At 29.2% G+C, this 23187-nt stretch overlaps 3 protein-coding genes across 5 annotated transcripts; 1 reads left to right on the top strand and 2 right to left on the bottom strand.

The window, feature by feature from the left end:
• Positions 1-68: 68 nt before the first annotated feature.
• Positions 69-2359, bottom strand: LOC124839691 (Adenine nucleotide alpha hydrolases-like superfamily protein). Of its 3 annotated transcripts, none has more exons than XM_088096936.1 (4): positions 2099-2359; positions 1590-1696; positions 1058-1176; positions 69-339 (listed from the first exon to the last, which is right to left on the bottom strand). In XM_088096936.1, exons 1-4 carry the CDS (start codon positions 2325-2327, stop codon positions 246-248), a joined length of 549 nt encoding a protein of 182 aa, XP_087953062.1. In that variant the 5' UTR covers positions 2328-2359; the 3' UTR covers positions 69-245. The 3 variants fall into 3 exon arrangements, with proteins under 3 accessions (XP_087953062.1, XP_087953064.1, XP_087953063.1); XM_088096938.1 differs by having other exon boundaries at positions 1590-1672; positions 2099-2358; XM_088096937.1 differs by having other exon boundaries at positions 1590-1693; positions 2099-2358.
• A 2728-nt stretch (positions 2360-5087) lies between these two features.
• LOC124839300 (MATH domain and coiled-coil domain-containing protein At3g58280-like) lies at positions 5088-7173 on the bottom strand. The gene is made up of 4 exons (XM_047315110.2): positions 6969-7173; positions 6717-6862; positions 6330-6484; positions 5088-6071 (listed from the first exon to the last, which is right to left on the bottom strand). The coding sequence occupies exons 2-4, from the start codon at positions 6836-6838 to the stop codon at positions 5260-5262; spliced, it is 1089 nt and encodes a 362-aa protein (XP_047171066.1). The 5' UTR covers positions 6839-6862; positions 6969-7173; the 3' UTR covers positions 5088-5259.
• Positions 7174-12976: 5803 nt separating this feature from the next.
• Positions 12977-14890, top strand: LOC148194137 (uncharacterized). The gene is made up of 4 exons (XM_088097126.1): positions 12977-13732; positions 13805-13939; positions 13999-14024; positions 14332-14890. The coding sequence occupies exons 1-4, from the start codon at positions 12977-12979 to the stop codon at positions 14888-14890; spliced, it is 1476 nt and encodes a 491-aa protein (XP_087953252.1).
• The last annotated feature ends 8297 nt before the right edge of the window (positions 14891-23187 follow it).

Consider the following 23187-nt stretch of genomic DNA (forward strand, 5'->3'; position numbering starts at 1 on the left):
ATAAAGACTTCAGAACATTTTTTGTTGGTTAGTGTAGCTTTCATGGCAAATCCAAATTTAGTCCTTCATTCATCTTCAACGGTATGATATTTTGGGAATCATTTAAATATTTTAGTACAAAATAAAGGAGCACCATTTAAATTATTTTAATGCAGATAAACTTAAAAGATGTTTTTAGAGAAAAAGAACATTAAATACATTTCTATTCATCATCAAACAAATGCAGAAGAAACTGGAAAGTAGGGTTACTGCTTTTTGTTTTGCTCTGGAGGTTTCACAATAAGGATAGGTGTCCGTGCATGATGTGCACAGTAGTCACTCACACTTCCAAGAAGTGTCCTGCAACCAAATGTATACATACATAGAATCATCAATCTTCCAAAGAAAATCAAATTAAACAATAATATTATTATTATTATTATTGTTATTATTGTTTCATTAATTATGAAGTTTCAGTGTGTTAAGTTACCATCCAACATTTAATGCAGATGTAGCACTTTGTGAGAAGAAAAATGGAATATTTTGACAAAATAAATTAATAGAGTAATTAATTTCAGTCAAATATGAGAAAATTAACTATTGAAATTACTGTGCCTCAGTAGTAATTTATTATTCTTGTCATGTAATATTAGGATATTCGCAAAACGAGCAAAGTGAAATTAATCTATGAATAAACTTAAATAAATGAAATGATAAATATATATAGTAATAATTGATATTTTAAATTTCAGTGAGAAGTCTTACACTAAACAAGTTCCACCTTGATTTTTAAAAGCTTTTCTTTTAGATCAAATTGATTATTATTTTACAATATCATACTAATTTGATCCAAAAGCAATAATAAATTACAACACATGTCACATAAGTCAAAATTAACAGCAACATTCCCAGTATAAAAAAATGAAGAAAATTGACAAAAGTACCAGTTTGGTTTATCAAGAAAACTGCAAAAAAATATTTTTAAACTAAAAAAAACTAAAAAAATGTAACATATAAATAAGAGATGAAAACTTTATTTTAACCTAAAAAATGTATTTGCAAAGGCAGTAACACAAACCTCTTGAGGGCACCAAGGCCACGACTCCCCAAAACAAGAAGATTAACTTGCATTTGTTCTGCTGCTTCACAGATCATCTCCCTTGGATCTCCATTCAGAATCATGCTTTCTGCTTTCACCTGCATTGTCATCACTCATTCATGGAATATTTATTCTCTAATATTCTATGTTGATTTAGACAAACTTTTTCTAAAGTTGAGAGATCAAAATAGAATAAAAAACTTATGTTTCAATCAAATTCAATGCAATCTTTTTACTATCTCAATAATGCTAATCACAATCTAATCTCTATAAACATTTTAAGGATAATTTATATTCTTGTTAGAACTCAAAATCGGTTTATTTGTTTAATTTCTTTAGAAAACAAAAACTCATTATGATTTTTAATATGTTTGAGTAAATTTATATAAAAAATGTTTATTTTTAAAAAACATACCAAATCTCTGTTTATATAATAATATCTTTACTCAACAACTTTCTGCTTATAATTAGTATAAAAGATGAGTTTTTGGCAAGGTAATGAGACAATTACCAGCTTATCATGACACATTTTCAATGCCCTTGATAGAACAGATGCTGATTTTTCTTCTTGTGCTTTCTTCACTGAATCCACCACTACATTTGCAGGATAAAATGCTGCTGAAGCCACCATAAAAATCATATATTTTTACCACAAAAACACATACATATTTTTTTATTCTTTTGCATTTGAAATCTAATATATTTTTTTTTTCTTAATTGCTATCCTATTTACTTTTGGAATCACCTAAAAACACCGACATGACAACATAAAACAACATTATAACATAAACAAAAACAAACAGAAACACAGCAACATGGATAAAATATAAAAAAGTGTTATTTTTTAAGAAATCAAAGGTAAATTAATAAATACTTGAAAGAGTAAAAGTCAGAACATAAATAATTATCAGAGAATAAATACACAGATTTGAAATTCTTATTAAAAAGACATTTTAACCTAATTTTAATCTGAAAATTAATCTTCCAAAAGAAGAGGTGATTATAGGGAATGAAATTAACCAGCTCCACCAGGTCCAACTGGGTGAACAAAGTTTTGAACTTTAGGTTCAACATGAACAAGAATCACCATGCCCTCATTCTCCTCAGCTGCTTCTCCGACAGTAGCCATGGCAGTGAAGAGGTTATCAATGGCCCACTTCAGAGCATAGAAGCTTCCATCACTCTCATCTACACCGACCATCACCTTCATCCTCATCCTTCGTTGTTCTGTTACTCCACTTTCTTCCATGGCTTTTACTCAGTTTATCAGTATCAGTTCAACCCTTCTATCACAATTTATAATTAATTCTATATCATCTACACCATCTTATTCTCACGGTTTTGCCCCTCACACTTTCGCTTCTTTTGAGTTTTTTGTGTCGTTTTCCTCATGCAAATGTTTGAGACCTGGCAGCTCCACAGTCCATGTTTGCATGACAGGTCAATACGTGTAAACCTTTTACATCAATGCTACCATTGCCTTCATGCATAAATCTTCATAATTCACTTCTATTATTGAAATAATTTAATGATATAATTAAAAACGATTTGTAAATAAAAAATATTAGATTTATACTTATTTATAGTATGTAAATTTGTTTATCTTACATTTAAGTATTTTATATCCACAGTATATTGTAACACTATATATGTATGGCAACGATAATAAATTTATATAGAGATTTTGTAAGAATTTTATATTATATGCTTAACTCAATCTTACACTATATAAATTTTAAGATGAGTTTTACAGCATATAAGTTTATCCTATAGTGTGAAAATTTTCAATATATTTTTTATTTCATTATTTTGTCTTACAAATTTGTTTATGTTTTTCGCAATTTCAAATTAATGGTAACTTTAGTTTTGTTAAACAAAATGTCATTTTTAGATTTTTTTTATTCTTTTAAATTTTAATTCTTTATTTTCACAAAAATATAAAAACTAACTAAAATGTGATATTATAGATGGTTAAATTTTGTAGATAATAGTTAAAATTTGTTTGTAAATAGAAATTATTAAAAACTTATCGATAACCAAAAATTCGTTAATAAAATGGTTATGGATAAATCTTAGCTACCATCATCACCTTTATTTCTTGTCTTTCTATTATCACTTTCACACTATTGTTACCTTTCATCCTGTGACTCCTTTATTTTCTCTTCTTCTTCTTTATCTTCTTTTTCACACATCTCTAATTAAGTCATATTGATAAGAAATTGGACGTCTAATTATTTAATGGACTTTTTAATTGATAATTAAAATTTTATTTTATTGATGAGTTGATGATTTTAAAAAATTCAATCACAATTATCTTTTATCATAAAATGATCAAAACTAAAAAAAAATATAATACCATTTTACCGATAGAAAACTATGTCTTTAATATCAAATTATTTATGAATTTTATCGATAAATATTTGTTAAAAAATATTTTCTATAAATAATAAAGATTTTAATTTATCGACGAACATCAATAAATCTTGTTTTACCAACAAATTTATTCTTGATAATAATAAATTGTAGGTGACATGTGATGTTATCTTAATTTTTTTATAGTTAAATTTATTCACTATAATAGATTGTATTATAAATTTATAGTTAAATTTATAATAGATTGTATTAGATTTCAATTTTCTTTGAGAATTTTAAAATTAATAGAAAAGTTAAAAAAAAAGCCATTGTAAATTCTTTTAAAGAAAATTGATAAGAAAAGTTCAATAAAATATTAATAATATTATAATAATAAAATTTAATGGCAATTTTCTATAAAAAGGTTATTTATATATTTTAAAAATTGAAAACTAATTAATTAACATTTAAAATATAAAAACCAAAATTAAATTTAACGTGAAAAAAAAATTTGTTTAATGATTTTAGAAAAATAAAAGCTGAATACTAATTTAATTGATGTAATTATATAAACATGCGAAAGTTGACGTCCATGAATAGAATAAGGACAAAATAATCCCGTTAAGACAATAAATAACAAGATAATGACCCAAATGCAAAGTAAACTATGACAGCATACGAAAGACTTAGGAGACAAATAACTTGTAGAAGAAAAATACGATTATATATTTCACCAAAATAAATTAAGTTAGGATTTAAACTGTAAAGAACTTTTTCTCAAAATTCAATGTATCAAAATTGTTTTATAAGAAAGAAAAAACATAATTATATTCAATTGCAAATGCAAATGTAAGAGAAATTAAACATTGTTTCGGTTGTAGGGACTGAGTCGTCAAACACTTCCACACTTTGTTCTTCTGCCGTCCGATCTAGTTCCAATCTCTTTCGTTTGCTCCAATAGTTTGGGAGAACGTGTCAAAGATTCTCTGATGTCAAAGTCAGTTAGAGCAATGACAATTTCAATGGAATAATAATAAATGCACAGTGAATGTAACCTATATATACCACTCACTTTTGACCTGTATTTATAATTTTTGCTATGGACTTGAGATTAGTGAAAAGTTAATCACGATCCAAGTTCAATCCAATAGTTTTTAACAATCACTTACCTTAATCTTAATCCTGATCTTGCTGATTTACCGATTCGACCGGCCGGCCCCTCCTCTTAAGGTTTAGGTTCGATCGGCCCATCCTAATAATCCATTGAATTGTTATCTGCCCGGATGACGAGTAGCTAGGTCGCGTAGTTGGACAATGTTTACGCAAACACGAACATCCGATATAGAGGAAACAGTGTCGCCCGGACTATAAGTCTGACCGGTCCTTATGGTACAAACATTCTTAATCTATTACTCACTGTGAATTTTAAAAATTAAAATTCCCTTGATTTGCACCGAAATAAATTAGAGATACGCATGTGATATTTGAGCAGATATGTTTTTCTTCTCTTCTCTTTGCACCCATAAAACACTAAGTGCATCCCTCTCTTTCTTTCTTTTCAAAATCTTCCACTAAATATATATATCTATTCTATAAACCACAAATTAAATCAAGAAAATACAATAAAAAAAATGATCCTAATTATGAACCCAATAAATATAAAATAAAGAAAACAAGAAATTATTTTTGAAAATAATAATAATAATAAAAAAAAGGCACTAATATTATTCGTACATAATTTGTACTAATCTAGAACTGAACTTTGTGCATGGCATGAGCCTCATCAAAAACTAGTTCACCAGAATCATATACACATCAAACAGTTTGCACTAAAACATAGCATATCCAATTGTAGAGTTCATATCCATCTCATTGAAACCTCTTCTTACTTCTGATAACTCTCTTCTTGAAACCTCAAACAATCTTTCAGCAGCAGCAAGTTCCCCTCTCAGTCTCTTCATCTTGATCTCCAAACCAACCACAGTGTCCTTCAGTTTCTTCAACCGCTTTGCTTTTTCCATGTAAGCTTTCAAACCCAATGCCGATTCAACATAAGGCTCCAGCCATTCCAAATCAAACCCTGACGATTTCACAAGTTCCTTCCACAAATCACGAAGATGCTTTATGTCTTCTTCACTCATATCTTTAACCCTTTTGGTCTTGAGAAAGTAAAGAACTTGGCCTAATGATGCGAATGCCCATTGTCTGAATCCGCGAGTTCTCTCCTTCTGGCACTGTATAAGGTTTGGATGCCATGTGCAAGCCTCTTCCAGAAGTGGAATGAAGGCTTCTTCTTCTCCTGCTAAACTCTTCAAATCTATGAGTTCTCTCAGTGTCAAACTGTTTGAACAACCCTTTTGAGTTTCCCCTTCTGCTGCACTAGATCCGGAGGTTCTCGGACTAATGCTGTCCCTATCCGAGGATGTTTCTGTTGCTTGACCACCTGATGAAGAAGAGTCATGATATGGAGAACAATTTGGGTGAACCTGAATATTGGGTGCTAAATCCGAGAGGCAGATGTGTGCCTCAATGATGCAGCTGTTCTTCACAAGATATCCTTTGTTATGGTTGTAGAAATCACTTAGATTCACGAAAAATGAACCCCAGCAACGATGTCCTCCATTGAACTTCTGTTTGGTCTCTGAAAATCACAAGAATCATTCAACATATCACAAAATTGGCTTATAAGGTAAAATCTGCGTTAAGTTATATATCATAAGTTGACTTTGTCTTATCTCTTATATCATATACTAAAATATGGATTTTAACCTTAAATTAACCTTACAAAATCAAACTGTGAAGTGAAATTTGTTTTCACTTATGTATTATAGCCTCGTCTTTATGTCTCTGGTTAAGCTGTTCCAAAAGAAAGTCTCACATAATTCGAAAACTTAAGTACCTTTTTCAATTGTTTTGCTGTTGTCCACTTGGTTGATCAGAACCAGCTTGAAAAACGTGTGTCTGGTCCATCCGTACGGAGGCAAAGAATCAGCAACCATCAAATACACTGAAAAATGGTTGACATCACTCCTCAATGGATGCACAAGGATCCTCCTGTGATATCATGAAAACCCATGGTTGATTCATAGAAACTCTCCAAAACAAGGCTCTTGATTATCTTTCTCTCATCACAGCAATGAAATCAAGCGAAGGATAAGGTTCAGTTAAGGAACTTTTAGCTGTTGGAGATTATTCAGTGCTTGTTTTCAATTTGTTGAGCCTATGTAATGTGGTTATGAAAAGAACACAAATCTGAAGCAGTCTAAAGTTTATCATCTTCACGTACCATGTACAGCCACGGATTTTGAAAGGCCTGGAGCGCAGTTTCATGATATTTTGTTTAGAGAAATCCTCAATTTTCCATGAGAACTTCTCGAAATCATCACTTCTGCTCAATTCATTCACCATTCCGGTATGTTCATCTGGTGCTGGCTGTAATTACAAACGAAAGAAATCAATATTACAAGATACAAACAAAATAGCAAGAACATACGTACATATATACACATACATATACCCCAAAAGTTTATATACTCACAAAGATCCTGTAAGAGGTTGTGCTGGTGCTGAGAAGAGAAGGAGATCAAAGGCTTGCAATCATGAATGCTTGTTATGACTTTGAGAGAAAGATAACAAAGAAAGAGTAAAAGAGAAAGAGAGAGAATGCTTTTTGGAGAAAGATGAGCAAGAGAGAGAAAATGAAAGGCAAAGAAGCTATAAAATATAGTCAAGTCAAATGCAAATAGGGTGGTTTGGTGCAAGGAATCATCAAACTGGCATTTTTAATGTGTAGAAATTTCAAACAGCAAACAATTAAAGGAAACTTAACTGGAGTAGGCCACAACTTTATGAGGCACAAAGCTACGCTTATGAAAGTTCAAGGAAATGACATTCCCCAACATTTAATTTTTTGAGGTTGATTACAACAACTAATTTAGATTATCTGAGTAATTTTTTTTCTCTACATAATGTGTCTTCAAAAATTTATTAAACTTTGATATTGATGTTTTAAATTTTTTTTTTTAATATGTCAGTATCAATATATTTTGAAATAGGATGACAAAATAGATTCATCCATCCCTTTAGGTTTGAGTTGGATTGGCCTATCTTGCATGGAATAGGTTCGTCCCGCATAAAAATTGAGGGTTAGTTTTATTGTGTCATAAATTTATCTTTATATAGTAAAACTGAAATAAATTAACTAAATATAAAATTAAAATTCATGTCAAATAAATACGTTAAAGTTAAATCTTTTAAATAAACGTAAAAATAATTTATTCTCTAAACTAAAATAAAAAATGTAGCAATTGATTAACGTTGACCGTAAAGAAGAGAATTGACTAAAAATTTAAATATGAAGTTAATGAATAACAAAATAAAGTAAAAGAGTTATGAGTGATTCTCCCTGCATCTCACTGCCTTCGGTCACCCCCAATTTTACTTCTTTACCCTTTATTTAACAAAAAATCAAAACTTAATTAATTGTTTCCTAGTGGTCGCACTTCGAAATGCGTTTTATATATTTATGTTGTTTCCTAATCGCACTTCGAAGTACGTTTCCTAGTGGTCGCAATATTTATGTGCACGTTTTTATGATACAAATTCCAAAATAATTACATATATAATAATTAAATTATTACAAATAAATCCAAAATAATATTTAACATTACATATAATAATTATTATTTAATTCAATAAACAATTTAATAATTATTTCAATTTCATAAAAAATTAAAAAACTTAAATAAAATTAAATACATAATAAATAATATATTACGAAAATAATAATATGTTGAAAAATAACAAATTCAACAAAATTTAACAAACAAATAAAATAATTCAAAATATTTTAAAACAAAAAATTTTATTTAACAACTAACATAAAAAATTAAATTTATTATACTAACCTAATAAAAATAAAACCTAATAAAATAAATATATACTAACCTAATAAAAAAATAAAAAAACTAAACCCTAAAAATCTAACGCACTTCGAAGTGCGGTTTGTCTCGGCCGCAGATCGAAATGCGGTGGGATCTCCGTGCTTTACGCATTTCGAACTGCGGTGGGTGGGTTTGTGCTTTCCGCAGATCGAACTACGGTTTGTTTTTGCCTTCGAAATGCGGTTTCTCTGTGCACCTGACCGCACTTCCAACTGCGGACGTCTGTGACCGCAACTCCAACGGCGTTTAAGTTCTCCGGCGACGAACACGAACCAACCTCCGGCGCACGAAGCAAACACCCAACCAAGCACATGCATAGAACAGCAAACAAAGCAGATGGAAGGTTTTGCAGATGGAAGGTACTAGACGCCAGAAAAACCTCACTCTGAAAAACAGACGAACCACGACGAACGCAAGCACGAACGAACACAAAGCACGAAGGACGAACGCTTGGCACGACACGAACGCAGCTTGGCACAGGGAACCCGGAGAAAAAATGGCAGAATACGGGGGAGAGAAAAATGGCAGAATGAGGGAGAGAAAAAGAGGGAGAACTGATTTGGAAAGGGGGTGTAGGGTTTGAGTTTGAGATGCGGCAGACAGTTAACTTTTTAAAAGATTCAAAATATTCTAGACGAAGGGTATCATTAGAATTAAAATATGTTTTGGAGGTGCAGGACGAAGGCGGTGCAGGACGAAGGCGGTGAGATACAGGGAGAATCACTCAAGAGTTATGTATATACGTGGACCACTTTATTTCATCTAATGGATATTAGAAGTTTCACGGTCAATTATGAATAAGATAAAATTATAATATATAAATTAGTGTAAATTTTATTTTATAAGTAAATTTTGTGAGATTGAATGAAATTTAAAATATATTTTTTAATCGTAATATTAGAGCTAGGATAGAATTTATTTAATCATATTATTTCATCCTAAGTAGCTATCAATGTCATATAAAGATTAAAAAAACGTGTAAAAACCACTAAGAGATTGCTTAGAACAATGGTCTTCCAATGTTATCTCTTCCTTTAAAAATAGTTGAACATAGTTTTAAATCTCCCACAATGAATCATGGTAAAGAATGTAATGTTATTAAATGGCAGTTCCATTGCTTTCAGGAAGTCATAATCTGATCTCAAGAAAAGGTTTATTAAGTTAATTATGAGTGTGGCTCAAGCATTAAGCAATTTTAAAACCAAGTCAAACAATGTACTGTTACAAACTATATGTATTGAATAATATAAAATTCAAAACACTCAGAAAATATAAGTAGAAGATTTTGGGCCATTAGATGTTATAGCTGCTTGACCTTTCAACTGCAGGCAAGTTTATAACTTAATTTCTAACACACCAATCATTTTCTATATATGATTCAGTCAACATTTCACTGGTACGTTTCTCTTTCACCTACACATATCAAAATCTAGTGATGCTACTATTTTATTTCACATCTTTTTCTTGGATTTGGACGAAAGAGAGTAATTAAAGATGGGGGGTTCTTTGAATTTAGATAAAAAAGAGAAAGTTCAAAAGAAAAGTGAAAAAATAATATTGGTAGTGGATTTCATTAATGTGATAGAAAGATTACATTAATTAGGTAATATAAAAAATATAAAAGTATCTTGATTTAATTTTAATAAAGTTAGTATGGATTAAAATTCAAAAATAACTAATTTATAAAATTGAAAAATAATTAACCTATAAAATTTAAAATAATTTTTAAATTTATTTTTTTGATAAAATTATATAAATTTACATGAACTTAAATAATAATTAAATTTTCAAACTAAATTTTTTAATATTTATTTGGCAATGACATCAAATAAAAATAACTATATAAAGTTAAATGCAATTAATATATACATATGTGTGTGTTTTATTAAAACTATTTGCATCACAATATATACATATGTGTGTGTTTTTATTATGGAAAGTTGTACCTGAATATGTTTGAATAATTAGGAATTAAAAGAATTTGATCTAATTGATTTCATTTAAAATTAATTACATTCCATATTGCATGCAAATTAATTGCATAATAGATACCATTATGGAAACACCAAAAATGCTATGAGGCAAAACCCTAACACGTGTCATGTGAAATAAATAAAATCAATAAGTCACTTTTTTCTCTACAAATATATTTTAAAAAATAAGTTATATAAATTTAAAGACTAAAATTTGGTTTGTATATATTATCTGTATTTCAACTGTTTAAAAATGTTCTTAATGATTTAAAAAGGTTTTAAGAAAGTTACTTTATATTCAGGTACAACTTTCCATAATAAAAATTAAATGTTAATTAAATAAATTTAATAATTGCAAGGTCAAAGTTGCAACTTATAAAGATTTTGTTGACTATGTGCATATATGCATTCTCCATATTCCAACTTCAAACGCATTTTTTCTAAGTGCATCTTCCGCTTCCAATTCAAAGCAAGGAAAACTAGTAAAATTAACTTTGAAATATATCTTTCTTCTTCATGAGAGGGATACTAGTCTCCTTCTTTCTTCTTTACAAATCTACATAACAAAATGTAATCAGATGTTATAAATATTATAGATAAATATTTATTTATTTATTAAATATTATATAATAAATTATACTATTTTCTATTTCAATTTATAATATATATATATATATATATATATATATATATTTTATTTAAATATGAATTAATTTAGTTTTTGTATCAAATTGACGGTGATGATGTTATAATAATACTATACTATTTATTGTTTTCATACCAACAAAAATATTTAAAATAATAAAGCCAGATTGAAAAATTATTATAAAATAATATTTTTGCACTATGATCAAATACCTATCAGCTATATCAGTATAAAAGACTTATTATTGATTGTATCCATGTCAGTCTACTAAGTCCACATGTTCTTGATTCATCAATACAATTTCACACAAGGCACTTGATTACTATAACTCATGATTAACAATGATAATTCATAAGCTAAGAAGTATTTGAGTTAATGGACATAAGCCAATCCAAGAAAATATTCATAAATAGTAACTATAAATAACACATATTACAAGATATGTTAATTATGTTTCATTAATTACCACATTTATTGATTCTTGAGACGGCTAACTTGATCATTTTCTACAAGTACACCCTTACCCAGAGAACGAGCATTTAGGAGGAGGATAAGTACTTTGGAGATTGAAGGTTAAAAGTTGCAACTCTATCCCGTATAGGCATTGCATCATTTATTGTGCAAAACGTCATTCCCACGCCTCTTCATCTCCCTTGCCACATCATATATGATACTTCATCATTACAACATGTTCATAGTTGCACTTCTTGAGACTGGGGTATTATACCTATAGAATTATATATTCAAGGATACAAATTTTCTTTGCAAGATAACTAACGAGTACCAATATCATGATCGACAAATTTAAAATTTAAGATCGACTACCAATAATTGATACGTTGAAGCTCTTTGCAAGCCTTTAACATGTAACATGTAAAGCCAAGGGGACTGGTGTACTGTATAAATCAAGTATCTCTCAATCATACCAGTATAGGACTTGTCCTTGGTCAAATACATATCACACTACTAAGTCGAGATATACTTGATTCATCCTTATTCGGCTAGTACAAAATCACACAAGATGCTTAATCACCGTAACTCATGATTAACAATAATACTTCATAAGCTGACAAATATTTGGACCAATGGACCTAGGCCCATCAAAGTACCCGTAACCAACAAGTATAAATAACACATTTTACGATATATGTTAATATAAAAAATATAAAAGTATCTTGATTTAATTTTAATAAAGTTAGTATGGATTAAAATTGAAAAATAATTAATTTATAGGTTTAATACCCAATTTTGTCCCCACTTTGGTTCGGAAATCTCAAGTTAGTCCCTTTATAGAAATGTGAGTTCAATGGATCCTTACTTGTAATTATTTGACTCTAATGAGTCCCTTCCGTTAAATAGAAGGAAACGGAGTTAGTGGGCTGATGATGTGGCAGTTGTATTTGGTGAGGTGTCAATACGCAATTGTTTGCGTGCTTACGTGGTGTTAGGGTTCCCCATTTTCAAATTGGGTTTTATTAAAAATTGGGGATAAAAGGATTTGGGGCTGATTTGTTGGAGATTAGGGCATGTCCGAGAAAGAAGACAGAGGCAGGCAGTGATCGCGGGAACTCGTAAGAACTTTTAGACAAAGCATTTGTGAGTGGACGACCATTGGTGGGGTAAATAAGGAAAAGCGACTTTCGAAGGTGCGTTTATGGTAGGTTTTGTTCTGTGTTTCGTTGCTTTCGTTGTGGTCCCCCCAGAAGTTTTGATTTATTTTATGGTTTGTCTGTGTTGTGTGCCCCATTGTCAGTGCATTTGCTTTGTTTCTGTTGCAACGTTGTCGTTGTGGTCCCCCTTCATAGTGTGTGGTACTGTGTTGTGGCATTTGCTTTATTTAATGTCATAAATGTGGTTTTGTTTTGTTTGAGTTGTTTATGGTCTGTACAGTAGTATGTTTATGCTTTGTTTTTTGCTTAGATATCATTTGGGTTAAGGGTTAAGCATAGATTAACTAACTGTGACCAATTTTATATTAGATAATATGGCCAACTCACACATTGAAGTCGTGTTTCACCATGGGGGGAAATTTGAGAATAATGGGACATTTGGATATCACTATGGTGAAACCACAACTATAAAAATAGACCCTGATCGATGGAGTTATTTTGAAATATTAAGCATTCTAAAGGAGATGGGTTATAGGAATGTAAAGGACTTATGGTATTCATTGGGTCGTGGTCCTGTATTAGAAGATTGTTTGGAACCTTTATTAGATGACAAGGGTGCTTGTCATCTGATCAATATTGCTATGTTGAATGGTGAAGCTCACCTCTATGTTATCCATAGGGTGTGTGAACCTGAGTATCTTCTGCAGTTGGAATACTTTTCTGAACCCCAAATTGATAGACCTAGTGTTGAAGGAGAAGTTGAGAGAGAGAGTGCTGATTTGGAAGTTCATAGACCTAGTGATGAAGGAGAAGTTGAGAGAGAGAGTGCTGATTTGCAAGTTGATAGACCTAGTGTTGAAGGAGAAGTTGAGAGAGAGAGTGCTGAAAAGGAAGTTCAGATAGAGATTGGTGTAGCAAATGTTGAGGCAGTGGGTGAAGCAGAGGTTCAGACAATAGCACCTGAGGTAGAACCTGAATCAGAAGTTCATCCAGAAATGATAGAAGTTGAGGTTGATGTACTGGCTGATATAGAGGGTATGGTAGAGGATGTAGAGGATGTTGGTGTGGAAGATGCAGTGGAGGATGTTGGTGTGGAGGATGCAGTGGAGGATGTTGGTGTGGAGGCACAGGTTGAGGTAGAGGATGTTGGTGTGGAGGCAAAGGTTGAGGTAGAGGATGTTGGTGTGGAGGCAGAGGTTGAGGTAGAGGATGTTGGTGTGGAGGCAGAGGTTGAGGTAGAGGGAAATGGTGTGAATGTAGACGTCCAGTCTGATGTGGAGGGGCAGACAGAAGTAGAGGGTGAGGTAGAGGATGTTGGTGTGGAGGCAGAGGTTGAGGTAGAGGATGTTGTTTGTTTTCATAGCTGATATTTTGCACTTGTTATTTGTGTAATTAGATTTTGGTCACGGTCAAGGTTTACAAGTAATGTTGTTTGTGACACCTTAGTGAATAACATGTCTGAAGCATTTAATAGTGTAATTTTACATGCAAGAGGTAAGCCCATCATCACAATGATGGAAGACATTCGTCTGTACCTCATGAAGAGATGGGCAACAAATAGAAACAAAATATCCACATATGAAGGTAGTATTTGTCCAAAGATTAAGAAAAGATTTGACAAGGAACTGCACCTGACAAAATACTGGATACCTAGGTATGTTGACATGACCACATTACCATTTCACTGATTTCTCTTTTAAACACTGATTTCTCTTTTAAAAATTTGCAGTTGGTCTGGAGAGAAAATTTTTGAGGTCAGACACATTTCAATGATGAGTGACAAGTATGTCGTTGACATTGATAAACTGGAATGCAGTTGCAGAAAGTGGACTTTAACAGCTATCCCATGCTGTCATGCACTAGCTGCCATGACATTTATCAACATCAATGGAGAAGACTACGTGCCACATTGGTTTACAAAGTCAACCTACCAAGAAACATACATTCCAATCATCTACCCTGTCAATGGTCCTCAGCTATGGGAAACAACTTCTCAGCCTGATGTTTTGCCTCCAACTAAAAGAGTGTTGCCTGATAGACCAAAGAAGAAGAGAAGGCTAGAGGCTTGGGAGCTAAAGAAGGATGACACACAACTGAAGAAAAATGGAACTCGTAAGAGATGTTCCATATGTAGACAGGTTGGTCATAAAAGAAATAGTTGTCCACAAGCTCCTCCAGCAAACCAAACTCAATATCAATCAAGTGAGCAACCTGCAACCCAAGCTGAACAAAGTCAGCCAATTACTGGACCAAGTCAACTTACTCAGCCATCTACAACACAAGTTTAAAACTGATTTAGGACTGACAATATGTTTAGCTTAAGTGATGGCTATTTTGTAATCACAGACATGTATTTTGTAATCACAGACATCTACTTGGTTTCATTATGATGTAATTATGACAGCTTTTGTTTTCATTATGATGTAATTATGAATGCTGTTTGGACCTTTGCCATATCAATTTCAATCACATATTTTGTTCACAGATTTTGGCATATCAATTTCTGATTATATTGTGATCACAGCTTTTTGGATTCAATTTATATTTATATTTTGTTCACAGATTTTGGCATATCAATTTCTTCTTCAATTATATTACAAACACTGAAAGTGTGTTGTACCTCTGTTACATAACTCTTTTTTTGGATTACAGAAGTACTATTACAAACACTGAAAGTGTACTTCTTCTTGTCTAAAAACGAACTTCTTATACAGATTTCTCTTTTTGGATTACAGAAGAATCTTCCTCATTTTATTGTAAATTCAAACTACCTAACAGAACCTTGAATTCAAACCATAATTTCATAACCTTGAATTCAAACCATAATTTCATAACCTTGAATTCAAATTTCACCTTCATTTGATAACATCATATTACAATTTGTCCAAAGTGCTCTTCACATAAACTATCTAACAGAACACATCATGGACTTTTAAACAAAATACACACAACAATGATATTAATCAATCCCAGAAAACATATCATTGTTATTAACATCTTCTCCCTTTTTTGACATTCCCTAACACATTTCTCCAGACTATTAATCTTCCTCCTTTGCCTTGCAATAGTACTAACAGTATCATCTACACAATCTTCACTAAGCCATTTAAAGAAATTGCATCCTTGAAGTTCTTCATTTCTTGTCCGCTTGTAGTTAGGGCAGCCCCAGAATTGTTTCCCCTCGTTCTTAATTGTTTTTGCCACTCTCAACACAGCAGCCTCCCCACAGTGGCATATTTGGCTTCCAACCAATCCTCTGGATGAACCACCACGACAGCTCCCCCATGAGCAAGACGAACAACCGTGATTCGAAGACATTGCGAACCCCAAAGAGTGAACCCGAAAGAGCGAACCCCAAACAGAGACAACCACTGACAACGAAGAAGAACTCGCCAACCGCGAACCACCACTGCTCCGTCTTCCCGCGATCACTGCCTGCCTCTGTCTTCTTTCTCGGACATGCCCTAATCTCCAACAAATCAGCCCCAAATCCTTTTATCCCCAATTTTTAATAAAACCCAATTTGAAAATGGGGAACCCTAACACCACGTAAGCACGCAAACAATTGCATATTGACACCTCACCAAATACAACTGCCACATCATCAGCCCACTAACTCCGTTTCCTTCTATTTAACGGAAGGGACTCATTAGAGTCAAATAACTACAAGTAAGGATCCATTGAACTCACATTTCTATAAAGGGACTAACTTGAGATTTCCGAACCAAAGTGGGGACAAAATTGAGTATTAAACCTAATTTATAAAATTGAAAAATAATTAACCCATAAAATTTAAAATAATTTTTAAATTTATTTTTTTGATAAAATTCTATAAATTTACATGAACTTAAATAATAATTAAATTTTCGAACTAAATTTTTTAATATTTATTTGGCAATGACATCAAATAAAAATAACTATATAAAGTTAAATGCAAATATAAAGTAACTTTCTTAAAACCTTTTTAAATCATTAAGAACATTTTTAAACAGTTGAAATACAGATAATATATACAAACCAAATTTTAGTCTTTAAATTTATATAACTTATTTTTTAAAATATATTTGTAGAGAAAAAAGTGACTTGTTGATTTTATTTATTTCACATGACACATGTTAGGGTTTTGCCTCATAGCATTTTTGGTGTTTCCATAATGGTATCTATTATGCAATTAATTTGCATGCAATATGGAGTGTAATTAATTTTAAATGAAAGCAATTAGATCAAATTCTTTTAATTCCTAATTATTCAAACATATTCAGGTACAACTTTCCATAATAAAAATTAAATGTTAATTAAATAAATTTAATAATTGCAAGGTCAAAGTTGCAACTTATAAAGATTTTGTTGACTATGTGCATATATGCATTCTCCATATTCCAACTTCAAACGCATTTTTTCTAAGTGCATCTTCCGCTTCCAATTCAAAGCAAGGAAAACTAGTAAAATTAACTTTGAAATATATCTTTCTTCTTCATGAGAGGGATACTAGTCTCCTTCTTTCTTCTTTACAAATCTACATAACAAAATGTAATCAGATGTTATAAATATTATAGATAAATATTTATTTATTTATTAAATATTATATAATAAATTATACTATTTTCTATTTCAATTTATAATATATATATATATTTTATTTAAATATGAATTAATTTAATTTTTGTATCAAATTGACGGTGATGATGTTATAATAATACTATACTATTTATTATTTATTGTTTTCACACCAACAAAAATATTTAAAATAATAAAGCCAAATTGAAAAATTATTATAAAATAATATTTTTGCACTATGATGGAGTACCTATCAGCTATATCAGTATAAAAGACTTATCATTGATTGTATCCATGTCAGTCTACTAAGTCCACATGTTCTTGATTCATTAATACAATTTCACACAAGGCACTTGATTACTATAACTCATGGTTAACAATGATAATTCATAAGCTAAGAAGTATTTGGGTTAATGGACATAGGCCAATCCAAGAAAATATTCATAAATAGTAACTATAAATAATACATCTTACAAGGTATGTTAATTATGTTTCATTAATTACCACATTTATTGTTTCTTGACACGTTATAGGCTAACTTGAGCATTTTCTACAAGTACACCCTTACCCGAGAGAAGGAGCATTTAGGAGGAGGACGAGTATTTTGGAGATTGAAGGTTAAAAGTTGCAACTCTATCCCTTATAGGCACTGCATCATTTATTGTGCAAAACGTCATTCTCACGCCTCTTCATCTCCCTTACCACATCATATATGATACTTCGTCATTACAACATGTTCATAGTTGCACTTCTTGAGACGGGTGGTTATTATACCTATAGAATTATATATTCAAGGATACAAATTTTCTTTGCAAGATAACTAACGAGTACCAATATCATGATCTCGACAAGTTTAAAATTTAGATCGACTACCAATAATTGATACATTGAAGCTCTTTGCAAGCCTTTAACATGTAACATGTAAAGCCTAGGGGACTAGTGTACTGTATAAATCAAGTATCTCTCAATCATACCGGTATAGGACTTGTCCTTGGTCAAATACATATCAAACTACTAAGTCGAGATATACTTAATTCATCCCTATTCGGCTAGTACAACATCACACAAGATACTTAATCACCGTAACTCATGATTAACAATAATACTTCATAAGCTGACAAATATTTGGACCAATGGGCCTAGGCCCATCAAAGTACCCGTAATCAATAAGTATAAATAACACATTTTACGATATATGTTAATTATATTTTATTAAATACTGTATTTATTGTTTGCTCACGCTCTAGACTAATTTAAACGACAAATTGTTTTCTACAACCTTACTCGTTTTAGGAAGAATTAATATTTAAATGATGAATACTCTATAGATTGAAGGTTAAAAAAAAGTCTTTATAAATCTTTATAAAAAGTAAAATTAACTAATCAAATTTATCCGAATGGGTTTGATAAGTTTACATGCAGATAATAAAATTGAAAATAAAAAACATTAATATAATGGAAAGAAATATGATAAAATCCATGAATTTATTTTATTTCTAATGTCTTTGGTAATATAACATCATTTAAAATTAGGTTATATGAAATTTTAAACTTAGCAAATTCAACTTTAAATGTTAAAAGAAAAATACTTAACAACACCCATGTCCTTCAACATTAGTAATTACATTTCAGTTGTGCTAATTAATTCTTCAAGTATTATAAGAATAAAAATGTTATTAAATTATGCTATCAGACGTTTCATGTAACAATAAATTGATGAATATATGTGCCCTCCCTTGTCTTTTTCAAAGTTATCCAAATACTATTTTCCATGCACTTGCTTCATTTATTTTTTGTCTCCTTGTTTGTCCGTAGAAATAAGAAACATGTAATAAATATCCTGCTGATATAGAAAAACACGTAATAAATACTTTTTATGATACTTAATTTTCTATTTATGATAGTTTAAATAAATTTTTTGAGATGCTTTTGAAATTGACATAGGTATAAATAATACAAAAAATTTACATTTTTTTCTTATTAATTAATCAATCATCATATAAAATTTATTTTATATGTCAATTCTAATGATTTATAGTAAAAAAAAACTTTTAAAAGATATCATGTAATAAAATAAAATTCATAAATAAAAACCAATTTTAGTGACAAAAATTAATTAGTTATTAATTTAGATACGAATTTATAAACTAAAAATTATTTGTAAATAAAATAGTTATTATAAATATAATATTTAATTGATTTGTGAATCGTTCTCTAAATTAATCATTAATATTAATTATCAAGATTTTGACTATCAATGAACCAATTTAGACTAATTTAATTGGTAGTCAAAATATTAATAATTAATATTAATGACCAATTTAAAAACTAATTTATAAATTAATTATAATTTTTAATTCATAATATAAATTATTTTAGTCATTTATAGTTTTAAATTTATAAATTTATAAGGTCACTATAATTATTAATTCTTTTTAATTACTAAAATAATCATCATTTAGGAATTTTTTTATAGTGATATACATAATTTTTGTCCTCCTTTTATATGTATATATTAAGTTTGCAATCCACATATTTTTAAAGTAGAAATAATTGATTTAATTATTTTCTTACTTGGCATAGAAACAAAAATTTTAAACAAAAGAAATTTTATTCTTTTTTTAGTGGTACAGAATACTAAGTATACTAAGTGTGTTGTTTTCTTGACCTGCCATAATAAATAATGATTAACTCAATTATTTTCACCTTTTATCCTATAATAATAAGAGGATTTAAGTTATTGCATTAAATAATTATTAATTATGTTTTTTTTATCAATACCTATATATAAATTATATATAAAGAAGATTTATTTATTTTGTGTCTACATTTGTTTTCTAATTTTATTTTTTAAAATCTATTTTTTTTAATTAAAATGATTATTTTACTAATTTTATGGTTTAAGTGATTGTTTTTTAAAAATTTAATTGTTTTTTAATTTGACTGTTTTAAATTTAACCACTTTTTAATTTATACAAAATAAATAAAATTTATTTACAATAAAATTATAAAAATTATTCATATATAATTTTATAATTATATTAACAACAATAAAATAATTTTTTTATTTTTTTATTATTATAGAAAAGGTAAATACACATGCACTAAAACATGTGTTTTCACTAATTAATAATAATGTAAAAGTGAACAAAGTTATAAAATATATAGAACTAATAATAATTAAGTTTTTCAATTTCTTTAAAAGAGAGATTGAAAGTGTAAATAAGGAAACAATTAGATGTAAATTTTAATTATATATAGTGCAGTTATACATTATTGTAAATATATATATATATATATATATATATATATATATATATATATATATATATATATAGAGAGAGAGAGAGAGAGAGAGAGAGAGAGAGAGAGAGAGAGAGAGAGAGAGAGAGAGAGAAACTCTAAAGGACTTCTTATAAATTTACCAAACGTTATAAGTGAAAAGGTAAAATGTTTGATGTAAAGAAATGGATGAAAATGGTTATTATTGATAAGGTTATTTATTACTTTTAATTATTAATATTATAATATTAAAAATATCTAGAATAAATTACGGAGTCTCAATATATATAGAAACCTAAAACTACATTCTATTTTAATAACATAATCAATTAATTAATTATGCAACTTCTTTATATATTGTTTCTCACATAAGCTTAGAAAGATTCTTATTATCTATTTTTTTTCATTTCTTTTCTTTAGGTATTAAAGCCCTAAAACAGATCAATTATAAATTATAAACAACTAATTAAATTTTTAATTAAATAAGTAATCTCTAACCTTTTACAGAACAATATGACGAATATATTTGGATTAACAATTGAAAATAATCGTATATAAAAATGTACTTGATTTTTCAAATGTAAAACAGTTTAAATTTTCTTTTGATTTTATCTTCTAATAAATATTAAAAAAACAAACGTACAAAAAATATATGTTTATCGATAGGACCATAATCTCTTTAAATAACTTTAAATTAATTCCTCTATAAATTAAAATGATCTTATATATAAATTAACCTATGAAAACATTTTTACATGTAGTTTGTTTAAAAAAAATTTGTTTACTTTTATGATAATTGTTTTGGAACAAGTCATATATATATATATATATATATATATATATATATATATATATATATGTGTGTGTGTGTGTGTGTGTGACTGAAGAAGCTGTTTCAACATTGTCACAGGAACAAGTGGGGTCGATACTTAAGAAGCCATGTGACTTTTTCCTCATCTTTATTATATTTTTTTATTTTGTTCACTAAAATTTATTAAAAATTACAAAATACTTGTTATACTTCACATTTCATTTGATGATATTTTATTTTATAATTTTCAGTAAATATCAACAACAACAAAATTATCTTAAGAAAGTCTCTGCCTTTGGTATTGATTCATGTAGAACAAAATAAGCACAAAGTTAAACTTTCACGTCAAACAAAACAAGTTGTCAGAGAGCAATAATACTACCAACAAGGTCACATGTCCATTACTAAAATAACTCAATAACGCACACGATTGAAAAGTCTTAGTATCTTTTACATAATTTTTATTCGATTTTTAAAATGTTAATTAAAACCTAGTATTTAAAAAGTAAATTCTATAGTATACTCAATATCAAAATAGTTCCAGTTGAAAAATTAGTATCTTAAAGTAAAATTTGTTTTGTGATGTACAATAAAAAAATAATTCAAGTTGAATACTAAACATGTGTAGTTTTTTTGTCATTTTTACAAATATCGAAATTAAAAAATCGTATTTTAAAATAAAATTTGTTTTGGATGTTAGTTCTTGTATCAATTATATTGAGTAAGGAAAATATCTTTTTAACAAATTTTTGTGACATCCTTTTTACTTTTTACAATAAATTATGTGGTAGTTTGTGATTGATCCGTTTTAAATATACGGATCAATAAAATAGTGACATATAATTTATTGTAAAAAAAATTATTAAAAGATAAATTAAATAATTTATCAACATAATGATTTTCTTCATGAAATACATGAAAAACTTTGAAGTGTATATATATAAAAAAATGCAAGTACCGACGTCATCTCCCCTAATACTCCAAAGAACTACTCATTGATTCAAAAAACCATGACGAGCTAAAGAATAATCATTTTTCAACCAAAGCCTCTAAAAGTCCTCCCTCCAAGCATACTCCAAAGCATAAATGACTCTCATAAACTCATCATAAATAGAAGTTTGTACTCTTGAAAAACTATCCACATATTCACTCTGACTTCCTTTAAAAATACTAGCACATAAAACAAAGGAGACCAATCCCTAACTACACCATCAATATTCACCTTAAGCCAGTTAGCGGATGAAACTTATCATAGTCCATAAATAAACCACCTTACTCTCCATAGTTTGAATAATTAAAAATTTCAGTCTAAAAGATTATAGACATTATTACTCATATGTTCTTAGATTTATTCCCAACCATACGCACTAGCTCCTCAATTTAGAAAATATCATAAGGAAACACAATTGGATTTTGAAATCTACTATAATTTCTCATCCTCCAAATAATCTAAATAATTTAGTAATGACAATCAATTTAATCATTTTAAGCAAAAGGGCTATAAGGAGACTTCAAAAACTGAACAACAAAATCCAAAGAAGAAAATTACAAATACTAAAAAACATCCTTCAATCATTCCAAAACCGTATAGCAATAGAACAATGAAATAACAAATGAGAGAAATATTCAACATTATTACCATACATAGAACACATAACATAATATCATTCCTTTTTTTTAACCTCCAAATCAACAGGTAAAAAAAAAGTGTTATCTATACACTTTTTTTAGTAGTGAAACGACCATGCAACAATTTACAAAGAACCATAATTTTAATTAGTGAAACCTCATATAACCATACATTTCATACTAAAATAGTAAATTTTTTTTATAGTTTTTTGAGAAAACACTTTAGTGTCATCCAAAGTCCAATTAGGCATATGTTCATCATTATTAATCGTTAAAGAAGAAAAATCACATGAACTGACAACAAAA

Source organism: Vigna umbellata, chromosome 8 (genome assembly GCF_029865625.1).
Source record: "Vigna umbellata cultivar VRB3 chromosome 8, Vumbellata_1.0, whole genome shotgun sequence".
In the NCBI taxonomy this organism is placed as follows: Eukaryota; Viridiplantae; Streptophyta; class Magnoliopsida; order Fabales; family Fabaceae; genus Vigna; species Vigna umbellata.

What these genes read in the sequence shown, in the direction of transcription:
- LOC124839300 (XM_047315110.2), bottom strand. Translation starts at nt 6,838, where the DNA reads ATGGTGAATGAATTGAGCAGAAGTGATGATTTCGAGAAGTTCTCATGG. An exon ending in AAAATCCGTGGCTGTACATG is followed by an intron (nt 6,485 to 6,716) that starts GTACGTGAAGAT and finishes ATGATATCACAG; the next exon opens with GAGGATCCTTGTGCATCCAT. An exon ending in CAGCAAAACAATTGAAAAAG is followed by an intron (nt 6,072 to 6,329) that starts GTACTTAAGTTT and finishes TGTGATTTTCAG; the next exon opens with AGACCAAACAGAAGTTCAAT.
- LOC148194137 (XM_088097126.1), top strand. Translation starts at nt 12,977, where the DNA reads ATGGCCAACTCACACATTGAAGTCGTGTTTCACCATGGGGGGAAATTT. An exon ending in ATGTTGGTGTGGAGGCACAG is followed by an intron (nt 13,733 to 13,804) that starts GTTGAGGTAGAG and finishes GCAGAGGTTGAG; the next exon opens with GTAGAGGATGTTGGTGTGGA. An exon ending in GTGTGGAGGCAGAGGTTGAG is followed by an intron (nt 13,940 to 13,998) that starts GTAGAGGATGTT and finishes TTGTGTAATTAG; the next exon opens with ATTTTGGTCACGGTCAAGGT.
- LOC124839691 (XM_088096936.1), bottom strand. Translation starts at nt 2,327, where the DNA reads ATGGAAGAAAGTGGAGTAACAGAACAACGAAGGATGAGGATGAAGGTG. An exon ending in AGTTGGACCTGGTGGAGCTG is followed by an intron (nt 1,697 to 2,098) that starts GTTAATTTCATT and finishes TGGTGGCTTCAG; the next exon opens with CAGCATTTTATCCTGCAAAT. An exon ending in AAATGTGTCATGATAAGCTG is followed by an intron (nt 1,177 to 1,589) that starts GTAATTGTCTCA and finishes ATGACAATGCAG; the next exon opens with GTGAAAGCAGAAAGCATGAT.